We start from the raw sequence: 19,125 nt of genomic DNA on the forward strand, positions 1-19,125 counted from the left end.
GTGGCTGTAGTTCTCTTTCCTTCCGGGTGGGGAAAGGCAGATGAAGAAGCCACGTCGAGGCTCTACGGCACATTGTCTTGGCAGTGTTTTCTAGAGCATCACACTGCCCCTCTGTCAGCTTGCTAGCCGTCCCTTTTTTCTTTCGTGTTTCATGAAAGGCTCTTCTCCATTCCTTGGCACCGGGCCTACCGTCATGTGCAGCAGGCTGTTACCGGGTGTTACTGGTGTTAAAGACTGCTTTCCAGATGCGTCCTTGCAGTGTCGAGTTGCCTTCTTTCATTGAGATGATGATTTTCTCTGAGACGTGAAGTTAGCGGGAATTTCAGACATAACACGTCTTTTCCATAAATCCTTATCAGGAAAAATTGGCCTTCCTGTAGCGCGCCCTGCGTGTGTCAGCTACGCCTAATCAAATAGTTAGAGCTTCGTTGGTGTTTATTTACTGCTCGAGGGGAAGGAAAGAGCCTCTGCCCCACCCTTGCACAACTGGACAGGTGCTTCTGGGACAGTGCAAAAGAAGGTGGACTCCAGTTCGGAACTGAGTGGACTCAGTTGGTGGGTGGACTCCAGGGCCTTCCAGAAATATCTGACCGACTCAGAGAGGGTGTTGGGACACTCAAGGCCTCTGAAGCTGACACCCAATGGAAGAGAACTGTCGCCTCAGAGCAGGTATCAGGTGACCAACCTTGTATCTCTTGCCTCTTCTCAAGCCTGTCCCTTTGAGCCAGCAAGCCCTTAAGTAGCCAGGACTCACTGAGCTCCACTGTGTGCCATGGACACTGGGGGCTCCCTGGACCAGCCACGATTTGACACACTTCCTCCGTTTGGGGCATTCCCCGCCTTCTGGTTGTCAGACGCTACAAAGACTGTCCAGTTCAGGTACAGACACAGGCGTCGGCTCTCCTGTCAGGGGTACCACCTGTGGGAGTGAGGAGCTAGTCATGCTCAGAGGTGGGGTCTGGAGGCGCCCAGGCAGCCTCAGGGAGGGGCCAGCGGTGGGAATTGTGGGTGTGCTCTGGCTGCACAGTCCTGACCTGGTTTTCCAGCCCACCTGGGAGTCCGGGAACCTTGCACTAACTTTAAAGCCTTCCCGTTTTGCTCACGTTAATCAGAGTTGATTTTGGTTACTGCACAGTCTTGACTGATAATATCATGCGGTGCTCAGAACATCATAATTTCTAGTCCCTAAAATATCCCTGTGTTAATTATGCTTTAAAGAGAAAATTAATATTCAGTTTTGTTACTCCACAGTAGCCTGTCTGCCTTCCTTCTTGTTAGACACAGTTTAAACAATCTAGTTTCATATTTAAATGTAAAGAAAAAGATGTATTTTTAAGCATCTGTAGTATAGTACCAAATTACTTTAGTAGCAAGATAGGTATAATTTTTTTAATACTTAGTGATATTTATCTTTATCTGCTTAGCTCATGACTAAAAATGGAAAACTGAAAAAAAAATACATGTTTGTCCACACTCATGAGAGAGGGTAATAGTGATCTCATTTAGCTATATGGTCCATTCATTCATTCAGCATAGATTAAGCATCTTCCATGTACCCCCAGCAAACACCGATGTGTCCCAGGCCTCTTGGAGCCTCAGGCCAGCGGGGCAGACAGGTAATAGTCACTAGACTATAAATCGCCAGTGTGCCAGGTGCTGTGAGGATGGGTGCAAGATGCCCAGGACCCACAGAAGGGAAATTGCATCAGCTTAGAAAAGTCATAGCTCAATGGCTGAGATAAGAATGGCAGGAGGAGCTGAGTTGTGAAGAGTTGAGGAGTGACCAGCTGGATGGAAACCTGAACATGCAAAGCCTTTGAGTGGATGGTAGCAAGAGCTGTGTGGGGACCAGATGAAGGCCATTAGCAGATCACTGAGTCCAAGAGATGAGCCTGCTGAAACTGGTTTGGCTCAGTGGATAGAGCGTCGGCCTGCGGACTCAAGGGTCCCAGGTTCGATTCCGGTCAAGGGCATGTACCTTGGTTGCAGGCACATCCCCAGTGGCGGGTGTGCAGGAGGCAGCTGATCGATGTTTCTCTCTCATCGATGTTTCTAACTCTCTATCCCTCTCTCTTCCTCTCTGTAAAAAAATCAATAAAATATATTAAAAAAAGAGATGATCCTGCAGAGGCTGGTGGGAGCCAGAGCACCCGGACTGTGGCATCTCTGTCAAAACGTCGGCTTTGTCCTAGAAAGGGGGGAGAGGGGGAGCTGTAGCATTGTTTTAAGCTGAGGTGGGTAGAGCGACTCGATTTGCATTTTGGAAAGAGCAATGTGGAGAACGTGTCAGAGGGCCCAGGAGACCCGCTAGCAGGCCTGCCTGTGTCCTAGGTGAGTGATAATAGTAGCTCAGCCCGGGTGGTGGAGGCGTTGGAGAATAGAGGTATAAGGAACTTTAAAGAAGGGGACTTGGTGAGGGCTTAGCTCTGGGTTCAGGAGTCATGACTCTTTTGTCCTGAATGTCCTCTGGTTGTGTTCCTGCAGGACCTCCGAGCAGAAACGCCCCTTGGGGACCTGTGGCATCATGACTTCTGGGGCAGTCGGCTGAGCAGCAACACCAGCCACAAGTCCTACAGACCTCTCACCGTCCTGACTTTCAGGTGAGGTATGACTGTGGGCTGCACGCGAGGGCCACCCACAGCTTGTGCATTATAATATACCAGGTTGCATGTGACAGGATTCCCGGGGTCTAGGAGTCAAGGGAATAGGTCCTAGGGAAGCATAAGCCACTCACCTCTATGGGCTTCCAAGAAGTACGTGATAATTCTGTTAGGAGTTGGGTCACAGGAAGACGGAGAGAGCCTGCCTGTGGAAATGTGATTGCAGGGCTTGCTTTGGCAGGAAAGGTGCTAAAAGTGGAACAAAAATACAGAGGTTAGCATGGCCCCTGTCAAGGATGACATGCACATGGGTGAAGTGTCTATTTTTCACAGCTCTTGGAGGTTGGACCCTGTGCTAGTGCATACCTAGGAAACAATATGAGACAAGGCAACATGTGGCATCACATGAAATTGTCACTTTTTTCCCCACTACAAATAAAAGGCATCCATCTTCCTGCTGTTACCAAGTCAATAGGCAAAAAAAGAAAAAAGTTAAAAACAGTCTCACTCTCCCCATTAATCAGGGAGCTGTTTGCATGAAAGAGATTTATTCACCACACAGAGTTTCTATTCATAGCCATTTCTTTGACGCATTAAATACTTGTCTATACATCTCTCAAAGAAGCATGGAGATGATGAAATGGAACCACTGGTAATGGAAACGCAGTCAGAAATAAGAATCCCTGACAATGAAAAAGTGGTTCATTGTTCAGAAGGCTGGTAGAAAAACTGTAAAGTACGTTTTTGTCTTTTTTTGAATAAGCAAGTTACATGACTATCTTATACCCAGGTTCCTGTGGGATAGCCATGAGTAATGTGTGATCAATTTTTTTTGCAGTCTTGCCTTTTTTGCACTTAAAAAATTCCTTTCGCTTTCCCTCTCCACATATTTTCTGTCCCACTCCTCTGAGATCCGCTTGTCGTCTATTTCCCCCTCTGCAGCTAATTGTTCTTACCTTCTCTCCAATTTTCTTAGCTTAGCGGCATTGTTTATCTGGGTGTTACTGTAACCAACATTGCACAAAGTCTTTCTCTTCTCCTTTTAATATTTTTACTCACCAGCCTTTTCCTTTAGATGGTTTGCATTTTACTTCAGGTGCTTCTGCGCACCTGGTGTGAGCACCCTTCCTTTGCTACAGGATTAACTACTATTTGTCGGGAGGCTTCCACCCCGTGAGTTTCCACGTGGTCAACATCCTCCTGCACGCCGGCATCTCGGTCCTCATGGTGGATGTCTTCTCGGTGCTGTTTGGCGGCCTGCAGTACACCAGCAGAGGCCGGAGGTTAAACCTGGCCCCCAGGTCATCCTTGCTGGCCGCTCTGCTGTTTGCTGTGCACCCGGTGCACACTGAGTGTGTGAGTATCACCCACCGCGGCCTCTGCACGTGTGTCGGTGTGTTTCCTAAAACAGGCTTCCTTTAAATGCCCGTAGGGCTGTGGTGGTGCCCTGCCAGGCGTTTGAGACCATTGTACGCAGGTCCAGCAGGTCTCTCTTACGGAAAAATGCAGAGTCCCCAATTGACGAAGACTTGATAATGGCAGCATGGTTTGCTCGCTGGTGATGCTCTCTGGTTCCCTCCTATACCCACGCTGTAAAGGTATGCATGTTGCATGTTGCCTGGCTTTGGGGTATACAAGCTAGAGGCCCAGATTACCTTTCTCCATTTTCCTGTGTTAGCTGAGAGGTGTATAATTTGCAAAAAGACTCCCTCGTACTGTCGGGATTATCACAAAAACTCTGTGGGATCAGATGGGGCAGCATCACAGTTCCACTTTACAGAAGAGGAACTGGCCTGGGAGGACAGGTAAAGGCCTTCTCCCAGGGCAGTCATGTGGCTGCGGATGTAGGAATAGAACTGGGAACCTGGTTGTCCCAGGTCTGTGCAGAGACGCTGCCGCCATACTCTGAGTTGAACTAGAAAGTGGGTCCCCAAGTCCTGCTGTGGAATTACTCACGAATTCTCCCCATTCTCCCCCACCTTCCTTCTCCTCTCCTTGGCGCCCCCTGCATTATTCTCTTCCCCTGGACATGTGGTTTGGCAGCTCCTGATGGGCCTGGCCCGCTGTCCTGTGGGCCGTGCCTTTATTCCACTGAGCTGCTGCTGAGTATATTTGGTACACACCATACGGGGTTTTCAGAAACCACGCTACCCCCACCTCCATGGGAACCCTTTGAAAATGTAAATCATCATGTTTGCTGAGGTAAAATATTTAATTTTAATCATTCATTCTGTGAGCATGAAGTACCTCATATAAAATACTACATGTACTTTATTACTTCTCCACAACTGATTTCTGCATTCAATGTGTTATTTAAATACCTACACGTTAACCAAGTGCTTTGAGCATCTTGGAATTAAGTTTCAAAATATTGAGCAGAATTCCTGCCTTTAGCGTCTGATTTTATAAACTTTATTAAACTACCTATTCTTTGGTATTAAGAGGATTGTGGAATTGTTCTTTCAGTGTTCTTCTAATATCTACTTTAAAGCTTTAAAAAATTCTCATAATTTTTTACTTCAGCAAATTCAGAGGACTTAAGGTATTGGCAAGCTGGGAACTGCTGCAAGCTACATATTTATGTTCAAATTAGAATTTGTTTCTGCCCTAGTTCTCTTTATGGTCTAAGTGTTTGTTGGGATTCAGAAATAGTGTACACATTAATCAGAAATAAGAGAATTTCTGGCAGAAGTACTGATTTGGTACTTATCTGATGTTGTGTGATCTTAAAAGCAAAAGCAAATATTTGAATTATTAACCAAAGAAGTTTTTCTAAAACTCTGATTTTAAATATTGAGAAGTTAGTTTATAAACAAGTTTGAAATGCCAACAAGTATAACTGGATGTGCACACACCTCCCCAGATAAATGCCATCCGGGGATGTTACCACCAAAATTCTACATTTGCGATATTTAAAAATAAGCCCAAAGAAGTCTAGCTTTAGGAGAAAGGGGAGTATCCGAAAAAATTTCTTTAATATCTCCCACCCTTCCATTCTGTGAAAATCATTAAAATTCATAATGCAAGGAAAAGTTTAGGGTTATTAGAAATTAGCATTCCTAAGACAGATAATTTATATATTCACCTTTCATTGTTTTGACAAATAGTCAGTATTCAGTTTCCTCTTATCTTCATCTCCCTGTTTATTTTCTACTCTACATGTAACCCAGCTTTAAAGTGAGCATAAAGCAGGACTACCCCAAGGATCAGATGGAGGGAGAGCTCCTCAGAGGGTTCCAGGCCAGGACCGAGGAAGCCGCCCTGTGCTGTGGGCGGGGGCCTGGCCGGGGTCCCTAATAACGGCCCTGGGCACAGCATCCTCACCTCCCACCCCCACTGAACATTGACCTGGGATGAGGATTGAGGATTTGGGAGTAATTGTGCTGCTTCTGTTTACATTTATTAAGGGAAAGTAGTGGCAGTGTAGGCCCCTCCAGTGTTAGTGCTGTACTAGTAAATTTCCCTATATTAACATTTATGTGTTTTGTGTCTTGACATGAATATTGAGAATGTTTTTGCACACTGAAAATAAGAACCTACATTTTCTGTGCCCTGGCTGTGTGACTCAGTTGGAGCATCGTTCCATGCACCAAGGGGTTGTGTGTTCGTTTCCCAGTCAGGGCACATACCTAGGTTGTGGGTTCCATCCTTGGGGCGCATGTGGGAGGCAACTGATGGATGTTTCTCCCACATTGATGTTTCCCTCTCCCTCCCTTCCTTTCTCTATAAAAATCAATAAAAAGCATATCCTTGGTTGAGGATTTTTAAAAAAGAGCCTACAGCCGAAACTGGTTTGGCTCAGTGGATAGAGCATCGGCCTGCGGACTCAAGGGTTCCAGGTTCGATTCCGGTCAAGGGCATGTACCTTGGTTGTGGGCACATCCCCAGTTAGGGGGTGTGCAAGAGGCAGCTGATCAATGTTTCTCTCTCATCGATGTTTCTAGCTCTCTATCCCTATCTCTTCCTCTCTGTAAAAAATCAATAAAATATATTTATAAAAAAAAAAAAAAAGAGCCTACATTTTCCAATCTTGGGGTGATCAGCCATCCACTTTGCTTAAGACTAAGGGGGTTATGGAATAGCCGTAGGCAACCTGAGATCGGTCAGTCACAGCCTACAGACTTCCTATCTCATGGTCTCCAGTTGGTAGTAAAATAATTGTAATCCTTTTTGTTGTTGTTTTATTTTATTTTTAAAATTTTTATTGTTGAAAGTATTACATATGTTCCCTCTTTCCCCCCATTGACCCCTTCTAGCCCACCCCCGCCCCAGCCCTTCACCACCCTATTGTCTGTGTCCATGGGTTATCCATGTATGCATACATGTAATCAGTTTTATTTTGCTTTCCAATTCATATGAATGTCTCTTATTTTCAACTATGCCACCCCAAATCACTCTGGGGTATTTGTAGATGGTAAGGGCTCCAACACACTAGTCACCAGAAGAGGGAGGGGAGCTAAGGGAGGAGGTTGCCTAGTTCCTTGTCTCTTTGGAGACCAGGAAGCAGTCCTGGGGGTTCCCTGAGGACACGGTGCAATTGTAAGTTTTCATTTTCTTCAGAGCATTGATGAAGACGTCAAGTTGCCTGAATTTGGGTATCAGAGAGGGATGCTCAGGCCTCCTTAATCTGCCCATTCAATAAACCCAGAGCTTAATGCTGAAAGAGCTGGGTGGGGAAACATTCCCCTGTCACCTTCTCCTAATTCCTCCCTGCAGCCCCTGTGCACATTGTTCCTAGTGGGGAAAAAGTGAGCCACCTGCTTTAAGGATTCAGGAGGGTTGGGGGGAGGGGGGACGGTTGGCAGTGATTCCTCTAGAGAACTGTGGGGGAGGAAGAAATTTTAGTCTAGGTTTTTTCAGCTGGTCTAATAATTAAATCAACATGAGACAGATTAACAAGAGAAAATAACCAAATTTAATTACCTATGTATGTAGGGGAGTCCCACATACATGAGAAAGTCAGAGATCCCGCATACATACATGAAGATTCAGAGACAGAAAAGGGAAAATGAGGTATAGAAGGCATCCTGCACCAAGGAATGATAGGAGATGCCTTGGGATATAGGGGAGGGGGAGGGAGAGAAATTTGCAGTCTGATAAGAGCAGATGTTCAGTAATTAGAAGTTTGCCCTGCCCTATAGGTAGTTCATGAAAAGTTATTTCTGGTAATAAGTCATTAAGGGCAAGGCCCCCAATTTAGATTTTTGGATAGTTAAGGGAAGAGCAAAAATTTCTCCTGAGCCCACAGGGTCTCAGCTGCCTTCAGCTCAAAATAGCATGCCAAAATGGTGCATCGTGGGGAAATTTGTTCTGAACCCTTTCACAATCCTGATATGAATGTTTCAGGTTATTTGTAAGAAAAAAATAGCCTTTGTAAAGAACTTTGCCTGAAAATATATTATGCAAAAATCAGAAAGGAAGAGTAAAGTCTCTGTACTCGTGCCCATTTCCCAGTTAGATGTGGTGCCTGCTTGGATAGCCTTTTACAATCTTGTCTGTGAAATCTCTTTAATATGTGAAAAATTTACTGTAAGGACTAAATACTCTTTTTACTTTAAAACAATTGCCATAGTGTTTTAAAAGCCGTTTTTCTTTATGTCAAACCATGTAATGTATATTGCGTAAAACTTGGTAGCGTCTTCACCAGCCAGCCAAAGGAAGAATATTTGTTTTAAAAAGTAAGTGATGTTTGAAGTTCACATTAGTGAACCTGCATCAAGAGTTCAAGATCAGAATGCATAGTTGCCCTTAGCATTTCACATCTAATCTGTGTAGCGGGAAACTCCTACTAAAAGGTTAGTCTTTTACTGTCCCTAGGTAACAAGTGGTTGGTTGTTTTGGCCCCTGTTCTTGGATTTATCCAAACCGCTTCCTTCCCCTTCACTCCTTTCAAGGAACCTTTTTCTCTGAACCCCCTTCCCAAACCCTCCATGATCTGAGGACCCCTTTTGGATAAGCTTCTCTGGGTTGACTTTGCTTGTTTTATTCTCTCTAAGGAATTAGGGTTCCGGGCCATCCTCAGGCTCTGTAGATAGCCACAGTTGGAAGATGCCCTCCTTTCTCTCCCATCTCTCTCCTGGCGGCAGGCCCACAGGACCAGCTGCTCCATCCCTCACTCACCAAGGTGCTCTGGAGCCCCTGCCTGCCTCACCCTCAGCTGCTGTGTCCTGTTTTCATTCCTTTCTGCTCCTCACATTGACAGAAGCACAATTTGGGATTCATGCGGGGAACTAACCTTTTGCACTCGGATGTCGAGTGTGACTCGACACGGTTAGCATCGGTAGCAGGAATCGAGAAAAAAGCAAGCGAGTGCAAAGGGTTAACAGTGAGCCAGGACCTACTGTGTGCTCTGCTCGGTTTCACTGCATTCCTGATTTACTGCATCCCTCATTGAGTGAGCTACAGGCCAGACTGTTCAAGAACTCTCATTGCATATTTACTTCACTCGTGACGTGATTGCACTGTTTAACCCTCCGGTATGCCGGCATAGTCATTCAGACCTGTTGAGCCTTAGTCCTTAGCTTCCTTCTTGGATGTGGGTGGCATTCACAGGTTGGAGTCATCAACCCTTTCAGTCTTCTCAGAGACTGCTGGACACCCCGGGCTGCCACGTGCACCTGCATCAGGAGTTCAAGATCAGAATGTGTAATTGCCCTCAGCTTTCATAGCTAACTAGTGTGGCGGGCAACTTGCAAAAGGCTTTCTTTATAGCTATTGCTTATACACACACTCGTGGTTCATATGTAAATATAGTCATTTCATGTTCATTGTATGTTATCTTATTTCCATTTATAGAATAGTCTTTATTCTGTATCTCATATATCATATATGCCCTTTAAGAAAAGGTGAACTTACCAGTCATTAAAGTGATACCTAAAGAATCACTTTGATAAATGTCACATCCAGGCGCTAGTTAGTAAAGAATGCCACATAAACTAGCCCAATACTCATGGGTGGAATTCTGCGTCTTTCATTGCCACGAAACATTTGGAGAACACTAATTGGAGTAATCAGCCTGAAAGAAATGAAATGCGAATTGCACATTGCTTCATTGTCACTAATATAAAGAAGGGAAGGACAGTCGGCAGATGTAGAAAATGGGGGGAGGAATGGTAGAAATGTTATTCTGTTTTTGTCTTACTTGTTGATTGCCTTTGAAGCATTCTTTCCAGATTAACCCACTTCATCAGTTGTGGTCTGAAGGGAGGAAAAGGTGGCAGAGGCAGCTTTGAGTAATTATTCCTGTCTTTTTCTATCTGCCTGATGACTTTTAACCCTTATTTCCCACCTTCCCTTCATGTTTTGAATCAAATTTTCTTTTTTAAGTATCATTCCCTTTCAGCTGATAGCATTTTCCACATGACAGTCCACTTTGGAGACATCAGAAACACAGGTCTCTGCCGCCCTTGGGGACAGGGTGCTAAAGAACAGGGCTTCTGCTGCGTACGTGCATCGCTGACTGTGTCCAGCCCACACAATAGCCATCAGTGGGTTCAAAGCAATCCGACCTTCTCTCAGAAACAGTTAACTCAAGTCCTAGACCAAAAGCATAAGAAAATCCATCTACACTAATAAAAGAGTAAGATGCAAATTGACCATACCTTTGTGATGCCCACCAGCCAATCAGGAGTGAGTATGCAAATTAACCCAACAAATATGGCGGGTTAATTTGCATGCACAGGTGCTGAGCGGCCAGGGGCTGGGCGGCAGGTGTTCCACACCGCCCCAGTGGCTCTGGGCCTCTGGGCAGCGTGGGAAGGCGGAAAGACGGCTCCAGGCCGGAGCAAAGGCGGTGCCAGCAGTGAGGGGAAGGAAGGCCTGTTCTTGCATGAATCTTTGTGCATCGGGCCTCTAGTTCTAAGATAAGACCACAGGCTGTTGCAGGTGCACAGATTATTTTAATAGAGATGGCAGAGTCTAATAAGGTTTTTGTTTTCTATTTCTAAGGAATTTGTTTGTATTTCCTAGGTTTAGGATTTGTCAAAAAAGAATTTTTTTTAACGTAAATTTCTTTTTCTTCCCCTTCTTTTAAGGTTGCTGGTGTTGTGGGCCGTGCAGACCTACTGGGTGCCCTGTTCTTTCTGTTGTCCTTCCTGGGCTACTGTAGAGCGTTTAGAGAAAGTAAGCATGATGTTTGTCTTCTTAATTTTGAGATGGGAAATTATTTGCTTATATAAGGTCATCCCTTTGAGGGAATGTGGGGAAAAGGTGTATGCCCTCTGTAGGTGTCTCGTTTCACTCCATTGCTTTTTTAATAACGCAGAGTTTGTACATCAGTAGTCACACAAGAGCAGCCTGCTGTGCGGCGAGACCAAGAGCTTCTGCCCTAGGCACTGAAGCAGTTGTGATTGATTTTTGTGATTTTATTTCCAGCAAAATTGTAGGAGAAAAAATGCTTTTGGTTCTTTTTTATTAAAACCTCATGGAAGGGGAAAAAAAAAATAGAAAAATGCTGAAATGGATAGCTATGCACCTGGAGTGTGAGGTTCTTTTTTTTTCATTGGAGCATTATTAATACTTACAAAGTCTGTTGACTTTTCTCAAAGACAACTCTAAAGTTTCAGGAAGTACCATTTTATTAATTTTAACATATCTTCCTTTAAAGTAACTACTTCCTATTCTGAGTAGATTTCAAAGACATCAGAAGTGCTTTTTGAAGGAAGTATTAAATGTTGATAGTTTTAACATATGTCGGGCACATTATTTAGGAGGTATAATAAAACCTCTCTTTAATTCTAAAGATTGTTCTTATGAAATAATGGAAAAATTATCAGGACACTAAAAATTCTATCAAGTGAATTGATACATTTATTAGTCTCCTTTAATTGAATATTCTCACAGAATGGTGAAAAACTAAAGACATTGTATATTGTTTTCCTGGGTCCTTTTACTAATCTTTTCTCTGTTCCAATTCATATACATACATTTTCTGATATATGTGTCTGTTTTTAATTCATATGTAAATTATAAAATTATATCTGAGAGCCATTCAGACAAAAGAGAAATTTTTTTTTTTAATAAAGCCTTTGGAAATGTAATACCAGAGGTAAAAGTGCTTAATGTGTGATGCGTTTTCAATTAATACTTTGATTCATGAAAAATTAGTTAAGCATATTTTAGTATTAATGGAACTATCTTAACTCTTAACAGCAACATAACCTTTCTTTTTTCAGTTCAGGAGCATTCTTTTCACATTTATGACATTTTTACTTTAAAATTGGAAGGAGACTTTATAAAGAAATTTGTTATAGGCCTTTCATGTTAAGGATGCAGATGTTTTCGAGAAAGCTAACCTGGGACTATTTAGTGTTTGCACACCAATAACAGTGGTTGATGTGGCTTCGGCGGAAACCCTTTTAGGAATATGAATAGGTTTTCATTTGGTTGAAGCAACTTAGAACAGTTAGAAGACAGGCGGATGGGTAAGGAAGCCTTTGAAGACGCCTTCCTGATGGCCTCGTGTCTACAGGAAGGCCCGACCTTCCCGGGCTTTGGTGTTCTGCTCACTTGAACCCTCCTTAGGAAAAGGAAAGAGTGGATTAAATGGAGCCTTTGGACCCACCTCCAGACGGGTGTGGCTCCTCGCAGTCACCACAGCTTCTTTAGTCTTCGGAAAATAGAAAGCTGGAGGAGGTTGCCCCTCTACACACATCCAGGCCTCAGGGTCTTGACCCTGGAAGTTATTTTTGGCCCCAGACTTTTGTTTTCCTTTCTGTCCTCTGACGGTGGCCTCTTGCCCACGCAGGCGTTGAGTTAAACTGTCTCAGAATGACTTCTTCTTGGAAGTTCAAAGTGGGCTGGGAGCGCCCACCCCTCAGGCTGCACTCTCCGTCCTTGGGAGTTGGTTTTCGCTGCTGCTTTCAGTTCCCACCCGTTGTTCTCGCAGACGGTGCTGGAATGATTCAAATCTGCCTCCCAAGCTTGTTGCGGGTCTGGAGGTGCAGAACAACGGGGTCTCTTAAGAGAGGAACTTACACTCAGTTACTAGCTTATTTGGAGGAAGTCCTGTGTCCTACACACAAGGCAGTTCTCTGTCCCCTCCCCAAGAAGGTTCCGTGTCCTGAGCCCCACCCGCTGTAACCTCAGGATTTAGCAGACCAGATGCCCACCCCTGCCCCTTGCTCTACTCAGGCGGCACCACTGGAACAGCCCCTTCACTCTGCCGGCCGCTGCCCTGTCCTCTCCCGTCCACAACTCCCAAATCCCTCTTTGCCTCAGCGCTGATGAAGTTGGGTGGAGCCTTTCCTAGTCTCTGTTGACACAGGCACTATGTGTTCAGCCTCTCTTCTGTGTGTCAGATCCTCCGTGCTCCTTTTTAAACATGCTAAAATAGAAACTACTTCTGCCCTGGCCGGCGTGGCTCAGTGGTTAGAGCGTTGGCCTGCACACCGGAGGGTCTTGGGTTCCATTTCTAGTCAAGGGCAAGTAGCTGGGTGGCAGGTTCCATCCCTGGCCCTGGTGTTTGGGAGGCAACCAATCGATTCTCTCTCTCTCGCCCCCTTCCCCCGCCTTTCCACTCTCCAAAAGTCAATGGGGAAAAATATTCTCACGTGAGGATTTTAAAAAAACACAACTTTTTTGTTTATAGAGAATTAAGTTTCTGGAATAATTTTTAAACATCATGTTAATGTCCAACTTCACAAATATGATGGCCGAGTCTTGTTTAAGAGGAGCAACGTTTTCACAAACTAGTAATAGCTTTACAGAGGAGAAACAGTGAGAGCGCTGTGCAAAAATAATTCTGGTTAAGGAATTCATGAGACTCTTCTGGTTCTGTTCCAAAATGACGTACAGGATTATCAGTGTTGGTCATTCATTCTTTCACCAACAATGAATCAAACAGGAGGGCATCCTTTGTAGCAGGCCCTGGGTCAGGTACACAAAATCTAGAAGGACACAGTCCATGCCCTTGAAGGACGTAGAGCCTGGCATAGTTTGACTAAAATAAAGCTTCCATTATTCAGATTGCTCAGGGAACAGAGTATTCTGGTTTCCCATACTACCCTGTCAACTTTTTCCTCCCTGTAGCCTCCTCACTGCAGATACTCAATAGGCATCCCTTTCTTTTCATGGTGTGTTTATGCAGAATTGGTGACTGTGACCTCTGTACTGCTAATTTCTTGGTTTGCCCTGGGATGTACAGTTTATTATTTTATTGAGATATAATTGACATATAACATTGTATTTGTTTTAGGTATACATCATAATGCTTTGATATATGTATATATTACAAAATGTTCACCATAATAAGTCTAGTTGATATCCATCACCCCACATAGCTATACCTTTTTTTTTTTCTTATAAGAACGTTTAAGATTTACTCTCTTAGCAACTTTCAGATATACAATACGGTATTAACTGCCATCACCATGATGTACATTACACCCCAGGACTTATCTATATTAATAAAAGGGTAATATGCTAATTAGACCGGACATCCTTCCGGACAAAGCCAGAGCCGGAGGGAAACCAGCCCCGATCCCAGGTGCCTGTTGGTGACCAGAGGGAAGTTGCCTGGGTCCTGGGTGCCGGAGGGAAGCTGGTGCCGGTAGCTGGGGGAAGGAAGGCCTACTCTTGCATGAATTTTCGTCATCGGGCCTCTAGTTTATTTTACAACTGGCTGTTTGTACCTTTTCACCACCTTCATCCAACCCATCCCCCACCCCACCTCTGGCAACTACTACTCTGTTCTCTCTATGAGTTGGTGTGTGTGTTTTTTTAGACCCCCTCATAAAAGTGAGATCGTACAGTATTTGTTTTTCTCTGACTTATTTCAGTTAGCATAATGCCTTCAAGGTCTATTGTGTTGCAAATGACAAGATTTCCTTTTTTATGGCTATATAATATTCCGTTGTGCACATGTGCCACATTTTCTTTATGCATGGGTCTGTCAGTGGACACTTAGATTATTTCCATATCTTGACGATTGTAAATAATGCTGCGGTGAACATGGTGCATGTGTCCTCTCGAGATAGTGATTTTGTTTCCTTTAGGTAAATACCATGAAGTACAATTGCTGGATCATATGGTAATTCATTTTATATTACTAATTTTTTTCATTTACTCTCTATTAAATTTCTTGATACTAATGGACATTGGGTGTGTATATTTTCATCTGGACTTTGAGATATCTCAAACAATAGTCACACATTTTTATTTTCCCCCATCGAGTCAGTGTGGACTGTAAAAAACACTGGGGGAGGAGGTGGGGAATAAACACATCATGGCAATGAGGAATCCTTGGGCCAGTTGCTCGTGTTGTCCACATGTTTGCAAGTATTCCACTGGGACCCAAAGCTCTTCTGTGGTGGAAGGTCAGCCCAGCGTTTATTGAATACAAATACTAATGCTATTTATGATTTAAATTTATGTTTAAAGTGACCTGGTCTTTGTTCTTCTTGGAACTGAACATAAATTCAATGAAAGGTCTAACATTAGTTGCATATAAACTTGAAGTTCAAGAAAGGTTTTTGCAGAGAAACAGATTTAATATTTTTTATAAGGAAACAAAATATTGAGTCCTCTGAAATTAATGATGGAACTAGTTCAAAAGCTCTTTCAGAGGATATATATTTTTTTGATAACCTCATTAGCTTTCTTTATAGATGCGATGTCTGTATTATAAACCTTGGGACAATTTTTAACTGCCTGAGTTTAACAACAAGCCATTCTGTACTAACCTCCAGAATCCTGGGGTTTTTATAAAATGAAAAAAATCTGCACACATAACATTTGCCCTTTTGTGGGTGTGTGCTTAAATTGAGTATCTCTAAGCAAGATCTTTTGAAACAGAATCCTTTTTCAAAAAAAAAGAAGTTTCCTTATAAAGGAAGCATGCATTTTCTCATAAAAAGAAAAAACACTAAGTCAGATGAAGTCGATGGTGCACTAGTTACTATTTCTGAATGTCCAAAACAAAAAGTTTTATTCTTATGATATGACATCTTTTCAATATTTATCTCTCTTAAAACCTCATACTTCGAAAAAAAAAAAAAAACCCTCATACTTCGGATTGGGAACATAATCTCTCTGCATGATAAACTTGCTAGAATGACCAAAACAATTTTTCAAAATTGATACCTTAAAATACATGTTTCATGGAAGTGAGAACTATGAAGAGAAATTTAATCAGTCTCACTTATAGTGGGGAGGAGGGAATCTTTTCGGCGGGGGGGTGGGCAATGAATTTGCTACATAACTAGAACAACCATTTTAAATTCTAATCCATTGTAAAAGACCAGATCTTAAATCTCAGTTGTTTTAAATTCTTAAACTTTGCTATATTGTTCTCCTTATCATAGTTCAGGCAGCTGAAATAGAGTAACTCTAACTCTTGAGCTATCATTTCCTCATATTTTTGTTCTGATTTAAGACATCTCTTTTTCTTTGACTTAGAATCGTGCTAGCTTTAAAAAAAAATAGGTCAATTGAGTAAGTCACATAGTGTAGGCCTCTTGTTTTTGGATTTGGGGTCCTTGCCAACTGAATTGTGACAGCAGTATTCATGTGTGTTCCCTTTTCTCGGCCCTCGTGTTCCTTTGGTTTCTGCATGTCTCGATTTCCCCAGAATGGCCCTGTATTTTAGCACGGCAGTGCCTGTCTTCTTTCATTCTCTGGGGGGAAGCACTGCTTAGTTGGCTCCAACTTTTGGACAGAGAATCTGATGCTCATTGTGTCGCTCTGGCAAAGAGAGTCGGGGCCACCTGTCAGGGTGGCGTGGTTCCCACACGCAACACGACGTGCCAGTTTCAAGGCGGCGGAGACGCCAGGCATTGAGTGGTGAAGAGGGTAGCTGGTATAATGCGATGCTTTTTCTGAAAGATCTTCCCACTGGAAAATAGTGCCAAATCTGAGGCACGTGCTTCATTAAATGGATCACATCTGTTGGCACTTGTGGGTATTAGCACTGACAAGTATCTTTCCATTAGTGAGTGCATTTTTGTGTTCCGCGCGCCCCCCCGCCCCCGTGCTCCCTGTACTTCATTAATCTTTGCCTCCATTTACCTAAGTGGTTGAATTATCTTAGATGGTAGAGACATATACAGAAACAAGGAAAATGTTTTCTAGGCCTGTCTCTATTAAATTCTGGATCATAAACTGTTGATGTTTCCTCTGCTGCATGATTATCTTAGAGCAAGTTGTCTTCTTAAGTGATGGGAGATGTCTCGTGGTATAAAAAGAGCTTGTGGTTTTTTCCTCTTCTCCTGGGTACTAAAACTGTAGCAGACTGAATGGAGGTGAGATGGAGAATGCTGTCGAGCAATGCACCAGTTAGAATTCCCTATTTGGGGGAGATTTATTTTAATAAAAATATTCATAAATGCAACTACTGGAGACCACATCTGCCTCTCAGGATTTATTTTTACTGTTTTTACAGTTACTTCCAAATTTAAAATTAAAATAGTCCATTTTTCTTATGCCTTTTTAATATTCCTTATCTAATTTTTTTAAATTGATTTTTTTTTTAAAAAAGAATCACACAATGAAGAATTTTCCATTGTGAAGAGTTTCAAAGACTAAATTAAAAGTGGAAAGACTTGACCTTGGGCTGTATTCGTTTACATTAAACAAATGGTTAACTTTTTGATATTAAATTACCAAAACGTTAAATTGCTTAACAAATATAATTAAATAAGACTTCCGGTAGACATGGAAATAAGTGTAAGTACTGATTGGACAGATATTTATGGAGAGCCGACCATACACAAGGTGGCCTACCACTATCTGTTTCAATTGTTTTATTAAAATGCTCAAGTTTGGAAATAAGTTTGGTTTGCATTAGTCACTAAATAAGAACATAGTCACAAAAACAGATTCCAAATTCATCAAGATTATGCTGTATATTGGCAATTAGTCACCTTGTATATTAGCATTCGTCACTTTGACAAATAAAGACTCAAACAAAATCTTACTTTGGGGAAATCCTGGGTAAAACGATACCACAGCAGGTTGTATTGCCAGAAGTCCACTAGGCTGGGTGGTCCTCAAACTCAGGACCAGCTTCCCACCAGATTGTTTAATCTTTATGTGTCCTTTCTTGTTCACCGCCTTACTGGAAACACTGGCCATGGGTTATCATGCACATACTTGCCACACATCTGTAAAGAGACCCTTTTGACTTATATAACATAGTCGATTAATATACATTTCCAGTTCAGATTCTGGAAAAACTGAAGTGCATGTGAATGCTTAGTCTTATGACTCCTGATAAAATATCAAATGGCTAATCTGGGGGGGAAAGAGTTGGATTCAAATAGGCAAAATCATTTCACATTTCCGGTTTTCAAAGGCAGGCTTGGAATACAGACATAGCCCTGTGCCAGTCATTTCATCTCTGAGCTGGGTCTTTGATCACGTGATGTGGACAGTGCTGTGCAGTAGAAAGGCATGAGCCATACATGTAATTTAAAAGTTTGTGCTGGTCACATTATAAAAAGAAATAGGTGAGATGAATTTGAACAATACATTTTATTTAGCCCATTGGCTGATTTCAACATGTAATCAGTGTAAAAGTTTAATGAAATATTTTACAGTCTTTTTTATACTGAACTCTTCAGTATCAGGTGAGTGTTTTACAGCTAAAACACGTCAGTAGTAACCAGGTGAATTTCAGGCGCTCATTAACGCTAATGCCCATGCTTCGGGCAGCGGTGGTCTAAGTGGTTTTCTGAATGTGAAGCCATCACTGGTTTATAACTGAACACTGAAATTCTGTCTTTGATCTGATATTGTCACTGTTGAGATGTGACCTCAATATTTAATAATCACTGAAATTGAAGAAACATCCAGAAAGAGACAGTTGTCTGCATATTTTCACTCTGAGAAAGAATATGCTAACAGCCAAAAGTTTAAAAAAGGGAATGGGCTGTTACCATACAAAGTTAATACCCACCCATCTCCAAGTTACTGAAGGGAAGGCCAGGTGGCCCCCTGCTGGAAGCATTATGGAAAGGAGTCCAACATTTCCATCACTGCAACACCTCGAAGGAGCACTACTCCAACTTTTACTTACTACGTTGTGGTTTTGTGATTTGTGGGCTTATTGCCCCTTTCGGTAGATAGTGAACAGTTATTTCATTCGTTGACCACTTGTTGCTTTTCAGGGGCAGGCAAGCTTTAGCTCAATCAGGATCACCCGGAGGCCTGGTTAAAAGGCCAGTTGCTGGGCTCCACCCTCCCGTTTCTGATTCTGCAGATCTGGGTGGGGCCTGAGCGTCTGTTTCGAACAGGATCCAAGGGCAGGTCCATGGACCACACATTGTGAGTAGCACTGGTTTAGGGCAAAGGTCTCATTTCTTTTCCCCTGTCTCTAGGACATTTGTCAAAATCTGAGATGTTTTGTTTGTCACCGCTGAAGGCTGGGAATGTTACTGGCATCTAATGGGGAGAACGAGGAGTCCTACTAAACATCCTGCAATGCACAGGGTAGCCCGCACAAGGAATTAACCAGCCCAAATAGTAGTGCTGAGGTTGGGAGACCCCTGTCTTGGGGAAAATGAAGAAAATCAAGTATTTGTAATAAACT

The 19,125-nt window shown here is 42.9% G+C and overlaps 1 protein-coding gene across 4 annotated transcripts in view; it reads left to right on the top strand.

Moving 5' to 3' along the window:
• TMTC4 (transmembrane O-mannosyltransferase targeting cadherins 4) overlaps positions 1-19,125 on the top strand; it is a 64,027-nt gene that overhangs the window by 5,636 nt on the left and 39,266 nt on the right. For all 4 annotated transcript variants that reach the window (XM_079779443.1, XM_079779440.1, XM_079779442.1 and 1 more), the window contains exons 3-5: positions 2,485-2,600; positions 3,740-3,956; positions 10,634-10,721. In XM_079779443.1, coding sequence (XP_079635569.1) covers positions 2,485-2,600; positions 3,740-3,956; positions 10,634-10,721 — 421 coding nt within the window. The remainder of the gene's footprint in view (positions 1-2,484; positions 2,601-3,739; positions 3,957-10,633; positions 10,722-19,125) is intronic.

Source organism: Cnephaeus nilssonii (genome assembly GCF_951640355.1).
Source record: "Cnephaeus nilssonii genome assembly, chromosome: 8".
In the NCBI taxonomy this organism is placed as follows: domain Eukaryota; kingdom Metazoa; phylum Chordata; class Mammalia; order Chiroptera; family Vespertilionidae; genus Cnephaeus; species Cnephaeus nilssonii.